This window comes from Aulostomus chinensis, chromosome 8, assembly GCF_037954235.1.
Source record: "Aulostomus chinensis isolate RoL2024-O1b breed Wild chromosome 8, RoL_Achi_v1.0, whole genome shotgun sequence".
Lineage (NCBI taxonomy): Eukaryota > Metazoa > Chordata > Actinopteri > Syngnathiformes > Aulostomidae > Aulostomus > Aulostomus chinensis.
The window spans coordinates 17,421,021-17,446,567 of NC_141327.1; the positions used below are offsets into that span (position 1 = coordinate 17,421,021).

Here is a 25,547-nt window from a genome sequence, read left to right on the forward strand (position 1 = left end):
CTTTTCATTCTTGTGTATATTTTACCATATTCTTATTATCATATGATCCAATTATGTGTCATAACTCATTTTTGCCCAAGAAAGAATCGTATTTGAATACGAAAACTAACATTCATGTAACCTGTAAATATCTTTTGCTGGAGGTTTATTTTGTTCTCCCCTGCAAGGAAGCTGCAAGCAATCTTTTACAAGATTCCAAAATAAAACAGCAGCTGCAGACTCGTCATCAATACATTGACTTTCATGGTTGCTGTTGTGGGTTTTTATTTTAACAAGAAGTTAATGCAACACAGATTGTTAATGCATTTATGGCCTTTGACTGGTTAAGTGAGGCCACTTTACCTCACCAGTAATTGACATGGAAATCTATGGATTTTTCTCTCTTTTCTGCACCACTTATCACTGCTTTACATGGGTGATTAGCCAGAGACGTGGGTATCAGTCATACACTCTTTAATGCAATGTGTTTGATTTGGAGATTAGGTTGATACAGACACATGCACATGGATGTGGAAAGACATTCACACACACACACACACACACACACACACACAGTGGTAAATTGTGATTGTATTGATTTTTGATCCCAGGTGTCAGAACCACCCATGATAACATATATCAAGTATCTAGTCAATCAAATAATTCCTGTGAGTTTTTGTGTGGATCCCCATATTTTCAAAACACACACACACACACACACACACACACACACACACACACACACACACACACAGAAGGAGGGAGAATGCTAATGGTCTTCCACTTAAACGGATCACAGAAATTGCATTTATTTCATTCACTCTGCCTCCCAGGACTCATCTCTCTGTCAATCTCCCTTCTATCTTTTACTCCATCGGTCCCCCTGATAGCGCCCCCCCCCCCCGCTTTGCCTTGTTTCCTTCATTTGATGTTTTTTTTTTTAATTCATCTGCTTCCTCTCTTTCCTCCCTCCTTTATAAATATATCAGATTTTGGCACAGCAATAAATCTTTCTAAAGGAACTGAAGTGTGTCCAGTAGACACATGATCTTTTAAAGGGACAGATGAAGAGGAAGCAAAGGAAATTGGATTTCATGATTGCTTCGCAATTATTACAGTGATTAAGTAATGGAAAGACAACAAGTCTAACCATTTAACCTATATTTGATAGGAAGAGAGATTTCATCAAGACAATTAATTTAGCATGATTATTTGTGTTAAACAGAGAAGAGTAAATTCTCTCCAAAAAATGTCAACACAATTAATAATTCCAGCAAGTGGGAATTGTCCTCAGTAAAACCAGCACCTGCAAAGATTTTCCTTCATTCATTGCTGTCTTGATTGATGATAACAGGCTCACTCCTGACTGAGTATGTTTATCCTCCTCCAGGCAAGAAAATGTCATTTTGATGTAAAGGAAATGCATTTTTTTGTTCTTTGGTGTTTTGGTTCTTTTTTTGGACTTGTTATTAGGGCGATGTTTATCACTGTCGCCTCACAGTAAGAAGGTTCCGGGTTCAAGTCCCAGCTCCATCACAGGATCTTTCTGTGTAGAGTCTCCATGATCTCCCTGTTCCTGTGTGGGTTCTCTCTGGTACTCCAGCTTCCTCCCACAGTCCAAAGACATCAAGAGAGGACGAGGCTGATTGATACTCTAAATTGACCGTCGGTGTGACTGTGAGTGTGAATGGTTGTCTGTCTCTATGTGTTGGTCCTGTGATGGACTGGTGACCTGTCCAGGGTGAACCCTGCCTCTCACCTGAAAGCTGCTGGGATAGGCTCCATGCCCCCCCCCCCCCTCCCCCGCGACCCTTAACAGCATAAGCAGTGGCAAATGGATGGACACCCCTCTTTGGGATTTAAATAAGAAGTCAGTAGGAGTGGCTAAGTGCTAGTTAACTTAGCTCAATGAATGGTGGTCAATGGGAAGTGTTAGCTTTACTCTGTCAAAAGTTGTCAAATACACTTTTCTCCAAAGCAGTCTTTGCTGTTGTAAATGCAAATAAAGTTGAGCACAACATTATTAATTTTTTTAAAAATTAAAAAATCCTGACTTTTGACAGAGGTATGCTAACACTTCCCACCCACAACCATTCAATGGGCTAAGCTGAGTAGCAGCGAGCTGGTCTCTGTCGGTCTCAGCTCCCTGCTGCACTTAGTTCTTCAGTATTTGAAACCATTTTAAACAGAACTTGTCATCTTGATTCCAATATGCAGTTTTACACCTTTTGGCAAAAAACCCCCACAGCAAATCTTGTATATATTGTTGTCTTTGAATTCATTTTAAAGTAAAAATACTTTCATGTTTTTTTATTCTTTGTTTCCTCAGGCAGTCTTCATTTTGTTGAGACCTTTAAGCTGTCTTTGATACACAGTATTTATTAAGTGGATTTGAAGGTCGAAAAAGAAGACAGGAGAAACTTTGGATGCTGATTTCAAATTATTCCACGTGTTGTTCCTATTCTGATGTACTTTGCCGATCCTGTTCCTCTTTCCAACATTCTCTCCATGCTTTCACTTTTCTTTTCCCCTTCACCCTCAGTATCATCCTCTTCCTCTGTCAGTGCTGCCTCCCTTCCTCCCTCCCTGCCACCATCCATCTCTGCTTACGGTGGATTAGGACGGTTTACAGGCCGGTCGATGCTAATCAGGTTTATCCAGACAGAGGGCGATCACCGGGCTATCAGTAATTATACACGCTGATAATAGCTTACTCAGATATATGCCCTGGCACATTTTCAATCCACATCATCTCTTTGGATCAAACATATGTTTATGACAAGATTGTGATGCCATACATGGCAGCTTAACAGGACAGTTTCTACTCCTTTGTTTTGCAATACAAAGATCCATCTGTTGTAAAAATGAATTCAGGTTTACTTCTACATAGAGACTCAGGATTTGAGCTCAGTGTGGCAAATGTGGTTAGGGAAACTGCAATTGTGCCATTAATATTTCAATTGAAAAATAATTGATTTTGCTTCTCGTGCATCAGAATTTCTCTGCGAAGTAACAGTGCGCTAAATAATCAGTGTGGTTACAAATTCGGACGGCTCCCATAACTGCAAAAAAAAAGTGGATTCCATATAAGTGAGTCTAAAACCTTTATTTGTTATGAGGAATGTTTTTTTTCCTGTGCAATGGGCCACGGCAGGTATGTGAAGCACCGCAATTCAACCGTAGATGGACACTTAACAACCACACACACTGAATCAAACTGATGGTATTAAAGGAGAAGACAAATGGACCCAGATATCAGGTTTATAATCCATTCAGAGGAGTGTTGGATTGCATCAGAAAAAAAGGTTATGGTGAGCGTTCGATCCAATCACAGCCGGGAGAAACCATGAGGTTTGCTTCGTGTTTGAGCTGGTGTGTGCATGCGTGTGTTTCCCATTCAGTTAAGGGCAAAAGGCATTCAGCATACATTGTTTGCCTGAGGGTGTGAAGATAGCTCCATTTGTAGGTGATTGAGTTAGGATGTGTGCGTTTATGCGTATGTGTGCGTCACTAGGAAGGAGAGAGGAGAGAGGGAAGGTGAAAGAGAGAGAGAGGGAGGGAATGGGAAGATAGAGAGGAATGTTTTTCATTACGTAATCTAATCTAAGTGGCTATTTTTCTTGGATAAAACCTCTGTTGTCCTCTGCGAGACCGCTGTCCTCATCTGTCTAAAAGCACTAAGTGAGTCATGCTGTGGGTCCACACACACACACACACACACACACACACACACACACACACACACACACGCACACACAAACTAAGTCAGAATGAGTCAGCCCAGATCTGCTATAGACGCTCACCTCAGTGATGAATAATGCAACAGCGAAAGGCATATAAACTGCTCAAATGACATGTGAACTCAGTGGACAACAGACATATGGTTTATCCTCATGGACACACACACACACACACACACACACACACACACACACGTCGTCAGAGAGCATATGGTGACTTAACAGGTATATGGTACTTTGACACCTTGGCGTGCAGTTTTCTCTTGTTTGAAAGCAGAATAATCAACAAAAGGCTTCCAGCCTGGTCATGAATTTGCAGTGTGTCTTTCTCTATTGTTAAGACAAGCTACATTACAGCCAGTGTCCTTGATAGCAGAAACATTATTTGTCATATCCTGTCCTGCCTGGTCTTCTTTCTGTTTCTGCACTGGATTCTGTTACTTCCCATTTTATCTTGTAATTCTCCCCTCATGTTTTACTATTTTTTCACATTTTTGCCAAGACACCCGCGTCTTGTTGGTGATGAGTTTTCTGTGTAGCCAACAGAGTGGAGTAGAAATGAGTGGTTTTTTTAATAATGTTTTTTTCCCAGTTAAATACCTGCAATTAAGACTGCGGTAAACACAAGATATTTAACATTTTGTTCTATGATGTAAATTATGTTCATAAATATTGCCCATGTGATTGTCAAAGCGTATTGTGTCTTAAAAACGGCGGCTGCAAACAAGCGGCCATACGAGACTACAGAGGTTGTCACTTTATCATATCATCACACTGAAGACAGCAAGAAGTGTGAAGCTGAAGGAAATTAAAATGAAAAAAGAAAACACACATCAAGGGAACACATGGCGATGTTAACCCCCAGGCTGGCACACAAGAGTGCGTCGTCCCTGTGACGTTCCACCAGCAGTAGCTAAGTGGCAACATAGTCACTCCCTAGGTGTGAGTGACAGTTACTTAGCTAGCCAGAAGGCTAACAGCACGTTAGCAACACAAACACTATCTATATTACACACACAGAGATTTATGAAAGTAAACTAACCTTTACCAACGAGTACATATCCATGATGAAGAGATTTATTTAAGCTCGGAGCAAATACTTTTTTTTAATATTTCCTCATGAACTCTGCCGTGCGACGCCAAACGTAATTCTCAGAGTGCTCTAAAAAGGCCCGCTTTTCTCATGGGATATTCCAAGTTGGGTCAATGTATTCTCACTCCCCAGAGGTTAGAATTTCCCCGCTTTTGAAAGAACAGATTGTTATCGCTTTTATTCTGGCCCAGCCTAGTCGTCAGCGTAGGTTCCTTAATTCTCGTCACCAGGATATAATTTTCTCTCTTTGAATTTGTTGGATTTGTTTCATGGTCTTTACAATTTTGAACTCTCCCTATTTGGGGTTTTTCTCTCTCAAGTTTTTTTTGAAATTTTCAAGGTCAGACTCATTTTCACTCCATCGATCCTCCATTTTGTTTCCTTTTTGAATAGTAAAACATTTCACTGTCATTTTTGTACTATTTCCCGCTTGTTTTTTTTCTCCAGTAACAACAGTAACAGAGTGCACAAATAACTATCGAAGGATACCAAAATATCTATAAACAACTAAAGTCTTTGTGCTGAAAATATGAAATGTTCCTTGGAGGCAACGCAGTGTACAAAAGCACATGGTTGGCGTGCCTCCCTTTACTTAACCCATCCTTTCCCACTCCCCAAAACGTGCAGATTATTTTATCATAATCCCGTTGACACGTTCGCTACAGAAATCTGTCCATTCAGCAGACGCATCTATGGAAAATTGGTGCTGTTGTCACAGTAAAAGAAAAGACCATAGGACGGAGTAAAGCTACAAGTTGATTCTTCACTTATCTTTATCAAAGAACAGGCAGTTTGCCCTTGTCTTTTTTAAAGACATCGGGAAGAAAAACTGAAAAAGGCCCAAGGACTGAATGGGTAAGATAAATACTGTAGTTAACTGATGTGAAAAACCATCGTTGGTCAAAAAAATTTCACTGGAAAAACAAACAAATTAAGTAAATCAATAAAAATGGTGTTCTGCTTCTTTTCTAGTCTCATCATGCCATCATGTGCTGAAAAAGGCAGACACTGCCATCGGGCAAGGCAGGGAGGTTAGAGATAAATCATGTGTGTAACAACAGTAGAACAATAGTCGCAGTGTTCACATATTCTTCTGGAGAAAGAGGCAACGCACTGATGGCAGAAATTGTATACACACATAAGCAAACACGCACAAACGAACATGCGGCCCCAGGCGTCGATTGAATACAGCGCCTGTCTCAGCCACCAAGGAGCCCTCAATGTGACGTAGGGTCCTCTGTTATTAGAAATTAATTCAGCATCCAATCTCTTTTGAAAGCGATTTCAGAGATTACGACATCGAAGGAACAAGAATCTCCACATATCCCATTATCTTCATCCTCATTTGTACCACTTAACGTTTCTGCTTTGCTTGGTGGAGTTTTCCTCTTTGAGGTCTGGCAGTCCAAAAAACAAAAAAACAAAACCCAGCAAATGTAACGGAGCTCATAGATTCATCCTCCTTTTACATAGTTTTTTTTTTTATAATGTGTAAGAATTTTGCTGAATACCAAGAATGTAAGGAAAAAAAAACTAATTTGAAGAGCCTCAAGGAGGGTCCTGGGATACCTGAATGACTGAGAACCGACTAATTTGGTGGTTGTCAGAGTGTATTTGTGTATAAAAACGAGGGTGGGGATATCAGGGTGAGAAGATGCCAAAATGTCTTAAATTCTCAAAAATGTCACCAAATTGGCTTGTTTCATTTAATTATATGCTTTTTGTCTCTTCTTTAACACTCACAGAAGTGAATGTGTGTTATGCACTATATATATATATATATATATATATATATATATATATATATATTTTTTTTTTTTATGTTCAGCGTACATGATATTCATGTCTTTTTTAAAGGAACCCAACACTCGTTTGAGGAAAAATATTTGTTTATTTCCCCTTAATTGGACAAGAAGACTCTCTCACCTGTGCATGCGGGAGGAAGCTGAGACCCACACACAACAGCTGCATGCTAATTTGAATGGTGGATGTTTGTGGATGGGCATGTTAGCATAATTCTACTCACCTGCTCATTTTCCAAAACATATGTAGGGGTTCCTCTGTGTGTTCTGGTTCAAATATTTAAGGTTCAGGGCCTTGGTTTATCCAGAAGTTCCTCTCCTCATCCTCCCTCGGGGAGTCAGCCATGTTAGCAGTAGCGGACGCTCTTCCAGTCATCAAAGGTTTTATTTTACCAGCCAAAATTGGAAGAGAGCAATGCCAAATCACTGCACCCTTTAGAAAAATAGTTCTGGCTGTATTTTTGATTCTTAACTGACACTATCTTATCTTAAATCATTATTTCATAGCAATTGTTGTACAAAACTGTAGGTTTTTTTATAGCGGAAAGGGACTTTTTTTTAAAGTGCATTTGGTGTCTTGGGGCTATGCTAACACAACACAACTCATTGTGCTAAGCTAACTAGCTGTCAGCCACTCTATGTAGGACTCAGCTGCAGGACAGAAGGGTACATACCTTCTAGCTCTGGGGAGTAAAACATGGTTTTGTAGTCAGATTGTTGACCTCAACATTTTTGTCAATAACCACGACTGCGATTTCCGTTTCAAGGAGCAACTTCAGTGTTGAAGTGTAATGCTGCCAGCTCCAAGATCCAAGCTGATTAATTGTTGGAAAGGTGAAACCATAAAGAAAATGCTGATTGCAGAGCTGGGAAACGCGAGACTTTGAAGTGCATCATAAAGTGCCTTCAAGGGGAACCCTCATCATCATCACCATCATCATCACTGCATCACAAGCTCAGTGAGAGGAGGGCTGTCACAAACGTCTTTATCTTTTTAATAGTGAATAAATATCTAGTGATGTTGTTGAATAGAATATTCTTCTTTTGTGGATGTTAATTCATAATATTATTTTATTTTTTGTATTTTTTTTTTCTCACGATGACCGTGCAAGAAAGGGTAGCATGGAAAGAGCCGAGCTGAATTTATTTCCAGTAATAAGCGACTCATCACCTTGGATGCTCTCCAGCCAATGCGGGACAGAAAGGAGTGGCAGGGAGCCAGAACAGGGAGGAGAGGCGCTGCTGTGTCTTTAAGCTCCAGAGAAACCCATCCCGCCTCCAGGATCACTTAGTGAGTGCGCTCATTACGGCGAAGGGATCTGTTCTAGTTATTACATTGGATTGGATCCGGTGTTTTGTTACGTACAAGATGGTTTTTCTTCACGGAGTAGAGTGAAAAACGCCCAAACATGAGATGCTACTGGATTGTTTTTGCATCGCATTTAGTTTCTCTCTCTCTGACAGGTAAGAAACCTCGCATCAGTGTTGCTCTGGTGTTTTTAGTTCATTTCATGAGCGCTAACATAGGCTACAAATCTGTCCTCAGCCTGCACCTACTCGTGAATTTGTCATAGACCTTATATTATGGTTGCACCTATGTTGGCACTAGAACAGAGCTTTTTTTTTGGAGAGCCGGTATCCACCGTTGGTTTCCTCTCCTACGTGTGGCCCTGACGCGTGTGAGGCCAGCAGAAGGTGTGTAACAGTGTGTAACGGTTTATTCTGTCAGTTGGAGTCTGCAGATCACATCAGGACACATTCCCATAACTGAGTAGAGGTATAGAGGCAGCCTCTCCCTGCTTCTGCTGCTGCTGCTGGCAACAGGTGTGTGTGTGTGTGTGTGTGTGTGTGTGTGTGTGTGTGTGTGTGTGTGTGTGTGTGTGTGTGAGAGAGAGAGAGAGAGTGTGTGTGAGTGTACATGCGTGTGCGTGTCTGTGTGTTTGTGCAATAAATTATTTATTCCACTGAAATAAAAGGGATTAGGTTGTGTGCCTTTGCACAGCAGTACAGAACAAAGAAGCACACACACACACATCAGCTCTATGTGTGTGTTCTGCTGCTTACTCAAATGATACCTGCTATAAACAGTAAAGTGCATTCTACCAGGGAGCAGATAGTGCACTTACACCTTGAAGAACCCGAATATTGACGTCTTAGAACAGGAGGGGGGCTGTTTGCATCTCCCGCTGCCCTGTTGGGCCCGAAGGCACAACAGTCACATGAAAATCCTGCACTTGAAGAGGCGCCCATCATGTGGGAGAAAAAAGGAAAAAAAAACTTGTGGGCGGCCGGTTGGCTGTTCGGGGGTAAAATGAGATGGAAATCTTAGTTATGTTTACTCATCTTAATGGAATGGATTTAGGAGTCTTAATGCACGATTACTCAGCCAGTAGACGGCTCATAGTTATTGATTATTCTGTTGTTGGTTTGATAGGCCTCTCTATAGCGGCTCTGCGCCAATCATAACATCCCATTTAACCTTCCCATTAATCAGTCTGTTTTATTCTTTTTATTCATCCAAACTTGTGTTGGTGACAGCAGCAGGTTTTTATTTTTTTAAACCCGTCTGGGCTGGAACGTTAACATAAATGACTCATCACAGCCTTCAAAAGACATTTCATATCCACCATATGTCAAACATGCTGTACGTCTTCTGTTCCAGTTTGGTGTAAGCCAGTTATCCTCCCCGCTGGCCCACACACAGTCGTTCCCAAGAGAGGGAAGTTGGAGCTACGTTGCTATGACAATTCCACCATATCAGGCGCCCCGTCCAGGCTGAGGTGGCAGCGAGAGAAGGGTCGCAGACTGGAGGGAGAGGTGGAGGAGGGTGGAGAGGCTTATGTCAGGATACCAGCAGTGCAAGCCTACCATATGGGTCGATATGTGTGTGTAAACAACAACACGCTGGAACGGAGCTCCGTCTATGTCTACGTGAAAGGTGGGGAGGAGGCGTACCACTCTGATATCACCTTTTCAATATTAGTTAATCTGCAGATTATTTTCACCATGAATCATTTAGTCTAGAATTTAGTCTTGAATGTCAAAGATATCTGAAAAATACTCAGAGAGCCCATGTTCAAATTTTGCTGATTTTTTTTCCCATCAAACAGCCAAAAAACAAAGATTTGCTGTCACGAATGACCAAAAAATAAATGCAGCAAATCTTTACAATTCATTAAAGAAAAGACTGAAATGATTAGTTATTGATCAAAATAGTTGATGATTCATTTTCTTTCAATTGAATCATCTGAAAAAATGTAATAGTTGCAGCTGTAATATCAATTCTGTTTCCACAGACCCTACGAGTGCCTTCCAGCGCACCATGGTAAACGTCATCCTGGTGCGTGCAGGTGAGAACTGCACCATACCCTGTCTTGTGACCGACCCTGAGGTCACGCTCTTGGCGTTAGAGACCTGTGATGGACGGCCTTTACCCTCTGGTGTGAGTTACTGGAGCGACCCTGAACACGGCGTCATCATCGGCAACGCTAGAAAGGAGTTTGAGGGCTGTTACGTGTGTGTGGGGCAGCTCGGCGGAGACAACGTGGCATCTAACCAATACACTGTGGATGTGCGCCTCGGTAAGCGATAATTACTCGTGTTGTCAAGTGGGTTCGTCCGTGTCACAGAGCTTTACTAGAGTTTTCACTGGGGTGTTAATGAAGTCTACAAATGGACAAAGAAGAGATGAAAGGTGCATAAAAGTAAAGTAGTGACAGGAACAAGTGAGCAATGACGTCAGAAGTACTTTCCACAGACAACTCATATATTTGCATTTGCCTGAGGAAATATAATGCGTGTCAAAGTTGCGACAATGTAAACAGTGAAGGGAAGAAGAAAACATGCTACAGTTCTTTGTTTTGACTAGTGCGGGGAAAGAAACCTTCGCCAAAATATGTCTGACACTACATCAAGGTGAAAATTTCACCTGTTGGATGGGAGAGTAACAGGAAATCAAAGTGCAGGTGTGATTCCTGCATATTGTCAGGCTCCTTCAGCTCTTTGCGCGTTGAAGTAGAGGTTGGTGCCAACTGATCACGTTTCCATCTGTCTTGGCGCTACATCAGCCTCTCCAGCCTTTTCTGCAATGGAACCGTTCTTTTAGCTGGCGGAGAGTGAAAAGAGCTACGGTTGGGGCTCAAGAGGGATTAGAAAGATCCTGTATCGAACAAAGCTTTGTAACAGAGCATGAAGGCTTTGTTTGTGGTAAACACAGTCGCTGCAGCCTTGGTCAAACACAGCTACAGGAGTGACGTCAGCAGACATTTATTGACAGAAATTAATCACAATATGCTCCCGAGAGTATGCAAATGCTGAATGCTTGTGTGCAGTCGCATGAAACTGCGTTCGTGTGTGTTTCTGAGTAGACAGGAGTCTCACACTTTGGGGGGGCTTTTATTCTCATACAACAACATTTGATTTACAAGTTAGACTTCAAAGCCGCCGTAGTGTTTATAGATTTACTACACAGTACAATGGAATCACTTCAGACTCATATGATTGGAGCTGCTTGTTTGTGAATTTCATGCTTTCTAATTTTGTATTTTTTTATCTAGTTCCAGTGGTGCCTCCGGTCATCACGCTGTCCCAGAAAGACCCTGTTATCTTGAGGAAAGGCGAGAAGTTTGTGCTCGCTTGTAGTTCCACCAACGTCAACCCAGACTTCAGTGTTAAGTGGGACTTCCCTTCAACGGCGGTGAGATTTACGTTTCCTCTCTCTCTCTCTCTCTCTCTCTCTCTCTGTCTCTCTCTCGCTAGGGGTCTTAATGGCAAGAGTAATAGGGGTCTTTTCGATAAAGATGTATCACAATTTTTTTTCAAGTCCAATTCCAATATTTATAGAGCAAACACCTTGAAATAGAAGAAGAATCACTGTCTCGTGGTTGTATGTCTTCGCCTCTGTGTTTTTTGTAGAATGTTATGATGCCACAATGACCTTTTGAAGCTTCATTTTATCCTATTAAGCTGCGTAAAATCGTGTCATAAATATGTGAGTTTTTGCCAAAAAAACTTGTTTTGTGTGATCGAAATGATCTTGACCTTTTGACCTTGGACCACAACTATATTATCAGCCAGTCCTTGAGTCCAAGTGGATGTTTGAGCCAAAGATTAGAAACATGTTAAGGGTTCAAATTTGTGGTGATTCGCTGATTGTGTTCCTGAAGCGTTGAATTTTCATGAATATGATATCTCAGGAGCATCAAGAGAAGTTCTACACATTTTTGCACAAACGTCCACAACATGTAATTGGGTCAAATGATGTAGTGAGGTTTTCATACCCAAAAGGTCAAAGGTCATCTTCACAGTGGCATCATAATATTCTGAATAAACACTTTTCTAACTACACCATGAACAGAAGGTGTATAATTCCTTAGAAGTCTTCACTCTGGACTCTGGATTGACATGGATTATAGTTGGCAGGTCAGGTGAGATGTACAAACATGACATGATAATTCTGTTCTTGGATATTCCCAGAATGTGTCTGAAGTATTTTTAGTAAAGTGTCTGAAGAAAGTGAAGTGCTCCTCTGACCTTTAACCCCACCGACCCCCCATGTGCTGCAGCATCCTGATGAATCCCACACCTCTCACATCTTGTCCGGCTCTCACGGTTACCAACGGGCCACCTCGCTCTTGATCAGAGCTGTCAACCAATCAGACTCGGGTACCTACCGTTGCTCCGCCCACAACGAGAGAGGGACCAGTGCCACGGCCCTGCAGCTGAACGTCTACGGTGAGGCCTGGGTGTTTGTTTGTGTGGAGGTTGTGTTTCACTTGTTGAGTCTCTGCATGTATGCGGTCCTCCAGCCAAGGAAATACATGAATGGCAGTTGGTGTGTTCCAGAATGATCCAAAAACAACACTCAAGTAACTGTGACCCCAGCCTTCACATTCCAGACTTTTGAGACGTTGGCTTTCATTTGCCTACCATGCAAATCAAAAGCCTGAGGGGACATTCGTCATTTAAAGCGTGTTATTATATACCGCCAAGAATATCGAAATTTTAAGCTTCTTTAAACTTGATCAGACGAGCATTTGTAGCCACAACCACAACACGACAAGATATGTCAAAAGAAGCGATGCATAAAATATTTGACAAATTTGCTCCTTCTACATTTGAAAAACGCAAGAGTTTTGGCGATTTTATGGTGATTTTTGCAAAATCACAGACTTTAAGAAGCATATAGAAGACATCTTTAGGACTTTTTGAGAGAAAAACAATCTCAGATGTTGTTACCTTTGACTCTCTTTTAAAAAGTTCCTTTAATTTTACTTAAAGTTGTGCCGATGTTTTTGGGAACTTCCTGCAAGAAGGCCAAAAGAGAGCATTCTGAATACATTTCCCTGAACACCCTAAGGGTTCCTTTAAAGTTCACTACATAACATCCCCCCAAAATCTAAAGAACTCCACATCCTGACTGCAGGAACTCTACATCCTGACCGTTTCTGATCTGAATACTTACATGATCTGAACGCTAAGCTCAAACGCTAACCCTGAAATGATCAGTCCCAGGGTAGGATAGGTTTCTCTAAAGTCTTGTTACTGTTGCTCTACAGATCAGGGGTTTATCACCCTGTTAAGCATCCCAGGTCCGGTTCAGGCTGAGGTCAAAGAGGGAGAGAGCCTGAGCCTCAGAGTGGAATTTGAAGCCTATCCTGCACCCAGCTCCCTGTCCTGGTCTTACAATGGCAAACGTCTCCTCAACACCACAGAGCACGTCATCACTATCCACCACCACAAATACAGGTACAACTACTCCAGAATACGTATTCTAACTCCACTGCCGCCACACATCCATGTTCTAATTAGATGACGTTTTTTCAGATACGTCAGTGAGCTGAGACTAGTGAGGGTTCTCGGCTCGGAGGGCGGGATCTATACGTTCTCTGCCCGTCACGAGGACGCTTTTGTCGACCATGTCTTTCATGTCTACGTCAACAGTAAGTTGCAATGAAATTTTATTGTACTGCTTTTCATAATGACAGAATTTTGACAGCGTTTGTACGGCATTTGTTTTCTATCAGGTAAACCAGTTATCATCGCTCAGGAGGGGCCCGTTGATGGACAGGTGCGCTGCATTGCTGCTGGGTACCCAGTTCCCAAAATCAGCTGGTACTTCTGTGAGCTTCCCCACACAAGGTACTGCATACTTCAAATACTACTGTTGATGACGCAATAAGTAAAGTAACTCGACTTATTTTAAAAGTATTTGATTATTAATTCCTGAAAATCTTACAAGCGGGTGTCACTGCTGGGTTTATTCAGCTGCGACTAAACATCAGTGTATCTTGAACCAATTCGCCGTCGTATCAAACACCACTCATCTGCTCATAGGAGACCATCAAATTGGATGATTTTGCGTCATCTCACTGACTCAACAGCATTCGGAAAGACAGAAATTTTTGTCCATGTGCCTTTGTGATCAAATCAAATCAAATATCTTTCTGTGCGGAATAACTATAACTATCTTGTTGTCTCTGGGGCTGCTTTCTTGAGATCATGATCTCGTTACGTTGATTTCCAGATAATCTTCTCGTTATCAGCAGGGAAACAGCGTCTGAGAATGGAATAATTGATCTGTAATATCAAGACACCAGAAAAGAACTTTCATCTGTTACCTTGTCTGACATCCATTTCACTGGTGAGATTAATTGAAAGTGATATTGACATTAAAGAGAAACACTTTCGCGAATAGACACCATCTTCACCAGCTCCTGTTCCTCTGCTGTCGAGACACCGGTGACGGTGAAGTGAATCTCCTTGAACTTATGGAGGAGCACGGTGGTAATGGATACTGGAATAAAGGTTAAAATGGCTGAATTGCATACAGCTACTCAAAAGCAGACAAGATTGTAGTGTTTATTGTAGGATCTAAGGCTCCAATGGCTTTGGTGTTAAAACTGGGAGGCGGGACATTGATCTGATATGGTGATGTGATGTCAGAGTTAACTGATAAAAGGATCTTTGACAGTGTAAATTGACTGTAGGTGTGGCTGTGAGTGTGAATGGTTGTCTGTCTCTATGTGTTGGCCCTGTGATGGACTGGTGACCTGTCCAGGGTGAACCCCGCCTCTCACCTGAAGGCTGCTGGGATAGGCTCCAATCCCCCCACGACCCTTCACAGGATAAGTGGGAGAAAAATGATGGATGGATGATTGAAAAGATATAGAGTTGAATTCATCTGTGAAATCAGAAAGAGAGAACTTTTTTCACTTAATTGGATTGATTATAACTGCTCAAACTTTTTGAAAGTGAGACTTTCAACTCATCAACAGATGCTCACACCTGCCCAACGCTACCCAGTGGGAACCTGTGGAGGTCGCCACGGTGACAGAGTCTGCGTTCGGTAGGGCAGAGGTGGAGAGTCGACTGAACGTCAGCAAGGAACACACACACTACCATACGCTGGAGTGTGTGGCCTCGACAGAGGGAGAGGAAGCCTACACACTCTTTTCCATTAGTGGTACTATCATGAAGCATACACACATACACACACAAACACACACACACACAACCATATCACATGTTCTATGAATGCGAACACAAACCCAACGACCCTGCGGAGGCCAGGTGTGTGTTTACAGATTGAGCGAGATTAGTGAATGCTGACTATACAGGCTGGGATTATACAGTGTATAGTAGGCAGGCTAATCCATGACACACAAACAAACACCACTGCTGCAGCTGTCTGTTGGAAGCGCAGTCTTATATAACACATGGAGGGTTTGTTTCTGTGTGTTATTCCTCAGAACGAATCGTCCCTCATGAACTCTTCACCCCGCTTCTAATGGGCATGGTGGCCACCGGCGTCCTGCTCAGCCTCATTCTTGTGGTGCTTCTCTACAAGTACATGCAGGTAAACTGGGAAATACATCATAAATAGTATGACAATGCAATAACATACAGATACACAGGACTGTATCCATATTCCAGCCCCTAGTCTCCATACAGTAATACAATATATTGTGATAAAATCGTATCGTGACCCAGGTCAGTGACATTTTGAATAAAGTACTTTTTGACTCGATTTTTCCATTTAGTTGTCAGTATATGTGTATGTACATATTATGAGACTAACCAGGTGATACGCAGCATGTTGTAATCTCAGCTTTATTTTGAAAAATCCCTATATCATGTACACTATCTCATTATTTACCACGATAAGATCATATAAAAAAAAACCCAGTTCTTAAAAAAAAAAAAGAAAAAAAAAGAAAAGCCTTATCGTGGCTGTACTGGAGAAATATTTCATTCTGAGGAAATCAGCTCAATTCAAAACAAGTTAAGAAATTCAAAGACATCAATGTTATATCAGTTTTATCTATCAGCTTTGAAAGCACCACTGAAAAATTAAATAGTTTCTCGGAAAAGGCCCACTCTCATTTACTAATGCGCCATCTCATCTGGGTGTGAAGTCAGACGCGTGCTGCTGAGATTGGACTCATTTTTGAGTTTCGTTTTCTCCAGAAAAGAGTGAAAGCTCGTCCTTTTAATCAATATGAATGTGGTCTTATGAGTGTGGAATGAACCAATCAGCTATTGAGAGTGCAGACATGCTGCAGCTGAAGGATGTTTTGGCACTGATCACGCCTGGAGGCATTAATTTACCCTCGTGGTGCACTGATGAGTCACTCTCCTTTAGGAACGAGGTTGTTACGGTTTGGAATTTTCATTCCTTTGACTTTTTTAAAGTTCAGTTAAGTTCCAGTTTGTGTTTGGGGCGGGTTTGCCCTGTTTGAGTTGAAGTTGGACTGTTTTAGGTGTCTTTTCTTTGTGTAATATGAAGTTTTATCAGGGGTGAGACACAAAAAAGACAGAAACAGGTTTTTCTCTAACAAAAACTTAACAAAGCATCATTCCATCTAAAGAAATGTGTTGACCGTTTGTATCGATGATTCAGCAAAAGACCGGACAGACTGACACCTCAGACACATTAACTGTTTGCTTGTGTGACACACACGTCACCAATAATCGTCATGTTCTATGTGTGTCTCCTAAATTTAACAGAAACCTAAGTTCCAAATCCAGTGGAAGGTCATCGAGAGTATCCATGGCAACAACTACATCTATATTGACCCCACCCAGCTTCCGTATGATTCAAAATGGGAGTTTCCCCGACAGAAACTACGCTTCGGTACGACAGTGTGTTTGTGGGGTTACGTGTGTTTACACTCCAGCTTCTTTGTTTCCTCCACCTCCTCTCTGCCCCAGAAAAGATTTTTGTGTTTAATTATAAAATGTTTTTTATCAAAGGGAAAACTCTGGGCTCCGGGGCCTTCGGGAAGGTCGTGAGGGCCACAGCGTACGGACTCTGCTCTGCTGATACTGTTACAACCGTCGCTGTGAAGATGCTTAAACGTAAGTCCCGCTGCCTTTGTCCACCCCTGTGTGTCGTAGCAGCAGGTATATATATATATGTATAAATGTCCTGATGATTTCATCGCAGCCAACGCTCACTCGACGGAGAAGGAGGCGCTGATGTCAGAGCTAAAGGTCCTCAGTTACCTTGGAAACCACATGAACATCGTTAACCTGCTGGGAGCCTGCACTGTCGGAGGTGTGAGGAAACACGCGAAAGATTTGGGATGGCATTTGCTGGACTTAATAATCATCTTGCATTTACACTCTAATTATTGTCTATCTTGAAATTTGATTCATTTATCGATTGCTTTACGGGAACTCATATAGTTTTGATTCATTATGTGCTGACTGGCTGCTATGTTCAGAAAATGATTGTCCTCTTATTAAAAATCAGATACTGGCCCCCCCAGCTCTGACATGAAGATGTTTAAATGTACTGTGCAGCAAATCAATATTATCAACCGGTCTGGTCCTCAGAATCAATCATAGTGCAGCATTTTGGATTTTTAAAGTGTCCAAGCAAGTATGCAGGAGTGTGTCATTACGAAAGAAACACTCAAGAGACTAGATTCTCCCGTTGGTGGGTAAAAACCTCATTTACAGCTATTGAACCAGACTCAGAGTATTGATGTTTAGTCACACACATCATATTATTCAAACCTGTCAGAACGCATGTGACGAGTCCTGCCAAGTAGGGGAACACATCGACCTGACCGAGGCGCAGCTTCCTCTTTTTGTCAGAGCTTTGTGTGCTTGTTTGATTTGTATTGTTTAAATTTTAAAAAAACAACAAAAAAACAGTGTGCGCTGACAGTGGTTTTTTTTTTTTTTTTATCTCTACATCCTGCTAGGCCCAATTTTGGTAATCACAGAATACTGTTGCTATGGTGATCTCCTCAACTTCCTGCGCAGAAAAAGAGAGTACTTCTTGAATTCCCAAATTGATGATGGTTACTATCGCAACGTCTCAAAGCAAACAGAATCCATGAGGTTTGTATTGATTCTCAAGCAATCTGTGATTCAAATGTTAATCATATCAAAATATAATATATTTCTTTGAATGTGTGTGTGTGTGTGTGTGTGTGTGTGTGTGTGTGTGTGTGTGCGCGCGCGCACAGCAGTGAGGTGACTGGCACAGGATACATGCCCATGCGTCCCTCAGAGAAAGAAAGGTCCTCCCAGTCAGGTATTTCAAGGACACGCTGTCTTGTGTCTTGGATATATAAGCGGTGCTCTCACTCGCCACCTCAGCTGATAACGTACCTCTCATCATCTAGATGACGTCGATGAGCTGTCTCTGGATGCTGAAGATCTCCTCAGCTTTTCCTACCAGGTTGCCAAAGGAATGGAGTACATCACCTCTAAGAATGTAAGCTTTTACAGTGGCCTGATTATTCATGGTGTCGATTGTTGTAAGTGCTTCCTTAAATCACATCACAGCTGAGAACCAACATGGCTGTCAGTTACCTCCAGCAGCTACACTCACAGGATGTGTCAGTCTCCTGACGTTAAAGGGACAAGTGCCCCAACAAGCTCTTTGTTCCTCTGGAGACGATAGTGAGTGGCGGCTGCTCTGGATTGATCGACTGACAGATTCATCTATCTTATTACGCTTTAGTTTCCTTTACAGTTGGTTTGTTTATGTCTAGACTGTAATTACGTGGAAACTGCACTGAAACTCATTATTTCTTTTCTTGAGTGCACTCTCATTCAAAAAAACAGTCAGTTCTCATTCTTGTGTGTGTGTGTGTGCGTGCGTGTGTGTGTGTGCGTGCGTGTGTGTATAGTGTATCCACAGGGACCTTGCTGCCAGAAATGTTCTGCTGACTCACGGCAGGGTGGCAAAGATCTGTGACTTTGGGCTGGCAAGAGACATCACGACTGATGCCAGCTATGTGCTCCGGGGCAATGTGAGTCTGACTTTTGTTCTATCCCTCTCTATCTGTCCCTTCATCCTTCCTTCCTCCCTTTCGCTCTCCCTTTCTCTCTCTCTGTTTCTCTCTCTCTATCCCTCTCTTTCTCTCATTGTCTCTGCAAATGTTAAAAAAGAAGCATCTAAGCTTGGTTGGTACCAGGATGTGCTGAAATCCCAAACTTTCGACCTTCACCAGCATTATACATACAGACACTCGTCTTTCATTAACCTATAAAAAGTATAAAATCTTTTTTAAAAATTGCAGCAATCAACTTAGCCAAGAGAGGAATTTGAAGAGAAAAAAAAGAGAAATAAATAAATTGCTGGCTATTCTTGTTCAATGGACTGTTTTTTTAGCCAAATGTCATCACAACACAAATCTATGAAAAAGGGAAGTTTATTTCTCAGTTATTTCTTTGTACTCATTAAGGCATTTCTGTTATTTAAACAATTATTATTTGTCATATGAAATAAAAAATGAATCAATAAACTCATTAAGGCTTGACCAGGTAGGAGTATTAAAGACGTATCATCATTGGGTAGAAATTCTATTCATGCTACAATGAATTCTCTCACTAGCAGTTCAGCTATTACTCTTTTTCTCGACTGAATTCTACCGTACATGATAGTAAACACCCACATGAACGTGGGACAGACAGATACTGCCCAAGCTGAGCTGATTCATTTTGAAAAATGGTCCCTAAAGTATCAGACAGTAGTACAAAATAATCCCCATTCCTGTGTTAATATTATCACTTTAGATACAATACCGCTGCCAGTTATTCTTCTGTCGATCTAAAAATCGATCGATTGACAAACTGCTTCAGCGCTGCAGACATATAGCGGAGCATTAATTATGGAGGAACAAACGGATTCATAAAAAAACTGCAGAAAATCTTTACCCTTTAACACTTTACAGGGAACATTTTTGAAACATTTCAGGGACGATTTAATGAATGGGAGTAGAGGAAGACGGCGCACACGGCTCCGGTAATTATAGCTCTCCTCCTGCAGGCTCGTCTACCAGTCAAGTGGATGTCTCCTGAGAGTATCTTCGACTGTGTCTACACCTTTGAGAGTGACGTGTGGTCCTACGGCATCCTGCTCTGGGAAATCTTCTCGCTGGGTAACATGAAGAGATATTATCCGGGCCTCATCTCTGATCATGCTTTGGAGCGCAAACATCTCCTGAATCATTCAAAATAATCATTCTAAAATTTGATTAATTCTCAAAAGCTGATGTAAACAAGAGGGATTGTCACGTGTGCGTAGATGTTATTGTGGACTGTCGGTGTTGCAGGTAATAGCCCGTACCCTGGGATGCAGGTTGGTGCAACATTTTACCGCATGATTCAAGAAGGTCACAGGATGAGCAGGCCCGAGTTCGCTCCCACTGAGATGTAAGTGTGTGTTTGTTGAAGAGAGATCATAACTAATATACTATTGAATGACTAAATTCACATTTATTTTGTGTGGCTGATTATGCTGACCAGCATCTTTGTCTTCATCATCTTATTGCAATAAAGAAACAAAACCGATACACTGTATATCCAAGAGGAGAAAGTGGCAGAAAATGTACCGGGTTTGTCCTTGCGTCCTCCATTACCAGCACGGACTCTTAACCTGCGTCTTTGTCTGGTTTTACGATATCTGCTCCTATTCGAAGCAGATATTTCACCAAGTGAAAACTGATCCCAGTCTGACCCCTGCAGGTATGACATGATGCTCTCCTGTTGGAGTCAAGACCCTTTGAAAAGACCCTCCTTCAGGAAACTGGTGGAGAGAACAGAGCTGCTTCTGTCAGAGAATACCAAGAACGTAAGTAGCCATGAAATGAATGACGCGCCATTTTTCTTCTAGATAGAGATGGAGAGAGCACATTGCAGGGCATTCAGTGACAGATTAAATCAACGTCCTCAGTTGGAATTGATCCGTGGACTTTCTGGTGATGTGTTAGAGGCTTTTAGCATTTGTATCCACCCACAACGATACCCACGTCCCATTTTATTGTCATTTAAAACTTAATGAGTCTGTTTCACTTGCACACAGCTGGCTAACATCCAGTAACAGTGTTCTGTTCTAGTCTACGTAGTCAGGAGGACTGAACTCAAACTGTCAGTGTAGATGTAAAAAGACACGTTGAATTTTGTCAGTCTGGGAGGGTCAAACAAAAATTGCAGTGTGGGAAATGTAGGATGGGGGATAGAAGTTGCTCCATTCTATTCACTGAAATAAAAAAATTAGCTTCCTGATCAGTTATTAGTGTTTTCTATTGCAAGTCTACCAAAAGACAATAAGGTTATTAGCACTAAATCACTGGTGTATCGTTTGAACAGTCAAGACGCTATACACACTCCTGGAGAGAGTTATTTGCTCAATATTTCACTGCAAAAACTCCAGATCCTAATAAGTATGGATGCACAATAATATCAGTATATCATCAGTATGAGAAGAGATTGGTCATTTTTCAACACAAGCCAATTTAAACAGCTTCATCTTCTGAATAACACACGGACTGCGTGTACAAAACAGACAGCAACAAGCTACTCACAGGCTGCAAATTCCACCGGATGACAAAGAAAATGTTTTCAGATGACACAAGCGACGAACACTTCTGAATGCGCTCGTTTGTTAATTTGTTTTTGACCTCAACAGCATCATGAGATGGGCCGGTCACAACCTACAGCAAAGAAGAAATAAAAAGAATCCTATTCAGATCAATATCAAGTGCCTTCTGGAAACACCCCATTTGTGGTTTCATGGAATTTGCAGCCTTTCTGCGATGTTTATGGCGAGAGTGTTTGTTTTCTAAAAGCCGCGTGTGATGTGACATTGATGAAGATGTTGAGCTTTCTGGGCCACCGTACGTTTCACTCAGCAAGTGGTATTTCAGTGAGATCCTGTCAACGTTTTATGATTCTTGGTGAGCGGCTCAGAGAGCCAGGTCTCAGTTTGTGTAGTGGGTTTTTGGGGTCACGGTTTTGTTTTGGTTCATTTTGATTTGTTCATTAGGGAGAAAGAAAACATCTCCAGGATGAGCTGAAATCAATATGTTTTCATTATGGTCGCCACTGAACTAGTAAATGCAGCCTTCACTAATGAGTTTTGTGTGTGTGTGTGTGTGTGTGTGTTTGTGTGTGTGTGTGTGTGTGTGTGTGTGTGTGTGTGTGTGTGTGTGAGAGAGCGCGAGAAAGAGAGGTAAACATTTAGCAGATACAATAAAATCTAATAAACCATTTGTTTCCCTTCAGGACCAAAAAATTGTGGTTCACATAAGTATTGAACATTTATTACTTAACAGTTCATTTTTATAGTTTGGTATGACATCCTAATAAACTATATTTTTATTCAATAAATATAAGGATTTTCTTGAAATTATAAACTTCAAGAAATTCCATCCATCCATCCATCCATCCATTTTCTACTGCTTATCCTGTTAAGGGTCATGGGGGGCTGGAGCCTATCCCAACAGCCTTCAGGTGAGAGGCAGGGTTCACCCTGGACAGGTCACCAGTCCATCACAGGGCCAACACATAGAGACAGACAACCATTCACACTCACAGTCACACCTACAGTCAATTTAGAGTATCAATCAGCCTCGTCCCCTCTTGATGTCTTTGGACTGTGGGAGGAAGCTGGAGTACCAGAGAGAACCCACGCAGGAACAGGGAGAACATGGAGACTTTTTTGCACTGTTTAACTGAGTGCATCAAATCAAGATTTCAGTCCAGTATGCAGCAGCTAGCTGATGGTCCACTGTGACTATGACATTGTAAATGTGACTTCTCTCTGAGGCTGATCATGTATTGTTGTGAAAGAGTAACATCTTCTAAACATCTATAAAACACTTTGTTTTGCCCCTCAGGTGTACCTCACACTGAGCAATGCTCCCGGTCCCGCAGAGCAGCAGAGGGTACCGTCACGGAGGCTGAGCTCCGTATGCAGCACCACAGCCCCCAACCAGCCGCTACTGCAAAACACTACTGATGTCTTCTTGGACTATGTCTGACTCTCTCTCTCCTACACTCACTCACCCACACACACACACCCACACACCCTCCCCCCCACACACACACACACAAAGATTGCCTAACCTTACCCAAGTGCAAGTCTTCATCCTAAAATAATTTAATGATTTGATTTATGGGGTCTTGCATTTATCCTCATAAGGAAGGCGAGTCACCACAATGTGAGTGTGCAAACAGATTTAGGTCCCATAACACCCACACACACACTCACACTCACACTCACACACACATATTGACACATGCATGCACGCCAGCACACACATGCACGCAGGTGCCCAGCTAGAAACACACAACTCCCCTACCTCCTTGATCTCTCTTTTCCCTTTCCAGCACAAACTACAGGAGCCAAATTCACACTGTAAACAACTTACAACATTTAGTCAACACAGGCCTTTCTGCAACACACACACACACACACGCACACACGCACACACACACACACTGTATATATCTAACAGTGCACTGAGCTCTCAGAGCTGCCCTCTATCTTATCTGGCCATCGGCGTATTGATCCCTGAGGCACGTATTTCAGGTGCACGTCTATATAAAGCCGACTCCAGCACTAACCGCCCATCAACCAGGAGCAGTGGGAGGAGTTTTGGCTCCCAGTCCACCATAGATCACATTCTATGATGCGTTGGGGAAAACAGTCAGAGGGTTTGGCACTGACTGCAATGTTTAGTCAGCTCATATTTGTTTCCTTTTTTTGAGGAATAATTTGAAATTTTGGGGCAATAAACTTATACGCTGGCAGTCTTTGTTACATTAGAACAGTGCTTTCCTCATGTTTATTTGATCGGAACAGATACGACTGCATTTGTAGCAACCACTGACTTCCAATTCCTATCATTAGAAAGGCCTTTAAATGAACAAACATGCAACTATAAACAGCCTATCGTTTTACAAAAGTCATTTCATTTAAAATACATTTCTATTAGCATAGGCCTCTTAAAATTTTAGGAAGCTCTGCTTTAAAAGATCATCACCAAGCTGATCGATGTGCCTGAAGTAAAGAGCTATAGCCAGCAGCTTGTTAGCTTAGCCTAGCATCAAGACTGGAAACAGAGAACCAGGTCGCCTGGCAGTGCCACCTGAAGCTCACAGATTAGCACGTCATAACTTGTAGGTTTTAATCCCGACAGAATTAATGTGTAAAAACATCAATTTGTGCTTTTGACTGAGTGTTACGTGAGGGACTATTTCCTGTCGTCTCCACTGGTTAACTGACAATCTTGTGAACTTGTTTCAATCTTTTTCCCCTCCCTTGGAGAGCGCGTATCCAGTGTCTTGTGTTTGTGATTTGATTTTAAGAATTTCAATTGTTTTTTCTCTTATTTGTTTAGGATTTGTGCGTGTGAATAATGCTTGCACCCATTACCCTCCCATGAATAAGTTGATAACGTTTATCAGAACAATACACCACCGGCTCCCCAGATTAGAACGGATAATACAGCGCTAACTGTTGTCAAGGCAATGATTCCACACACCACGTTAAATGTGTTAGTAGTTGCTTTCCAACTTAAGCAAATTAAAACGCCAGATAAAACATTAATTAGCACTAGCTGCTTATTAGCTGGCTAACATCTGCTGGCCCCAGCTTTCATGGACAAACAAAATGTAAAATTGTTACTTTGAAAACTAATAATTTACTGTAGCAGCTCGCAAATAATGAAGCAGCCAAAGGTTGGCCCTCAAACTCCTTTACGAGGATAATAAATGAGCCAAGCAAAGTGGCATGTAAGTGCTGACTCCTCATAACAAACTAAGCTAAATGTTGGACAAATTCTCATTCCCACTTGTGCATTGTACCTTTGAATACTGTGACTTATGAAAGACTAACTGGTGTGTTGCTTGATGTATTTTTGGGATAGTTTTAGTCTCCTTAGCAAAACAATTGGTCAGGTTTAGGATCGTGTGCCCTTTTGATTTGTGTCAATCATGTATGCAATGTAAATACAATAGAGATGTGCCTTTAGATGTTTTTGTTTTTTAACTACTGGATGCATTTGTTTTTGAAAAAGTTCCTGTTGAAAGCGCAGCCAGAAGAAAGGTTCTGTACTGGTTTTGAGGTTCATGCAGTTTTTGATAAAGTTGGTTGGTTTGTAATAATAAAGAAAGTTACCCGAGATATAGAATGAACTCTTAAGTGTCCTTCCATCCATCCATTTTCTACTCCTTATCCTGATGAAGGGTTGTGGGGGGTGGAGCCTATCCCAACAGCCTTTAGGTGAGAGGTGGGGTTCACCCTGGACAGGTCACCAGTCCATCACAGGGCCAACACATAGAGACAGACAACCATTCACACTCACAATCACACCTACAGTCAATTTAGAGTATCAATCAGCCTCGTCCCCTCTTGATGTCTTTGGACTGTGGGAGGAAGCTGGAGTACCAGAGAGAACCCACACAGGAACAGGGAGAACATGGAGACTCCACCCAGAAAGATCCTGTGATGGAGCCGGGACTCGAACCCGGAACCTTCTTGCTTTGAGGCGACAGTGCGAACCTCTGCACCACCACCTCCTCTCTAAAGTGCCTTTTGTCATTTCTGTGAAAGAAACCAACATCTATAACTATTATAGTAGCGCAGATATGGAATTGTATGATAGTGGAATAAATTAATTTTAA

The 25,547-nt window shown here is 41.8% G+C and overlaps 1 protein-coding gene across 2 annotated transcripts; it reads left to right on the forward strand.

Annotated features, from left to right (window-relative positions):
* The first annotated feature begins 7,579 nt into the window (after window positions 1-7,579).
* kitb (KIT proto-oncogene, receptor tyrosine kinase b) lies at window positions 7,580-25,409 on the forward strand. 2 transcript variants are annotated; one of them, XM_086211353.1, is made up of 21 exons: window positions 7,580-8,078; window positions 9,277-9,552; window positions 9,911-10,195; window positions 11,171-11,310; window positions 12,179-12,347; window positions 13,172-13,361; window positions 13,440-13,555; window positions 13,640-13,754; window positions 14,891-15,078; window positions 15,365-15,471; window positions 16,623-16,749; window positions 16,869-16,973; window positions 17,062-17,172; window positions 17,828-17,966; window positions 18,095-18,162; window positions 18,254-18,345; window positions 18,764-18,886; window positions 19,906-20,017; window positions 20,192-20,291; window positions 20,604-20,709; window positions 22,757-25,409. In XM_086211353.1, the coding sequence occupies exons 1-21, from the start codon at window positions 8,024-8,026 to the stop codon at window positions 22,898-22,900; spliced, it is 2,868 nt and encodes a 955-aa protein (XP_086067479.1). In that variant the 5' UTR covers window positions 7,580-8,023; the 3' UTR covers window positions 22,901-25,409. The 2 variants fall into 2 exon arrangements, with proteins under 2 accessions (XP_086067479.1, XP_086067480.1); XM_086211354.1 differs by having other exon boundaries at window positions 18,098-18,162.
* The last annotated feature ends 138 nt before the right edge of the window (window positions 25,410-25,547 follow it).

What these genes read in the sequence shown, in the direction of transcription:
- kitb (XM_086211353.1), top strand. Translation starts at nt 8,024, where the DNA reads ATGAGATGCTACTGGATTGTTTTTGCATCGCATTTAGTTTCTCTCTCT. An exon ending in AGTTTCTCTCTCTCTGACAG is followed by an intron (nt 8,079 to 9,276) that starts GTAAGAAACCTC and finishes CTTCTGTTCCAG; the next exon opens with TTTGGTGTAAGCCAGTTATC. An exon ending in TGTCAGAGAATACCAAGAAC is followed by an intron (nt 20,710 to 22,756) that starts GTAAGTAGCCAT and finishes TTTGCCCCTCAG; the next exon opens with GTGTACCTCACACTGAGCAA.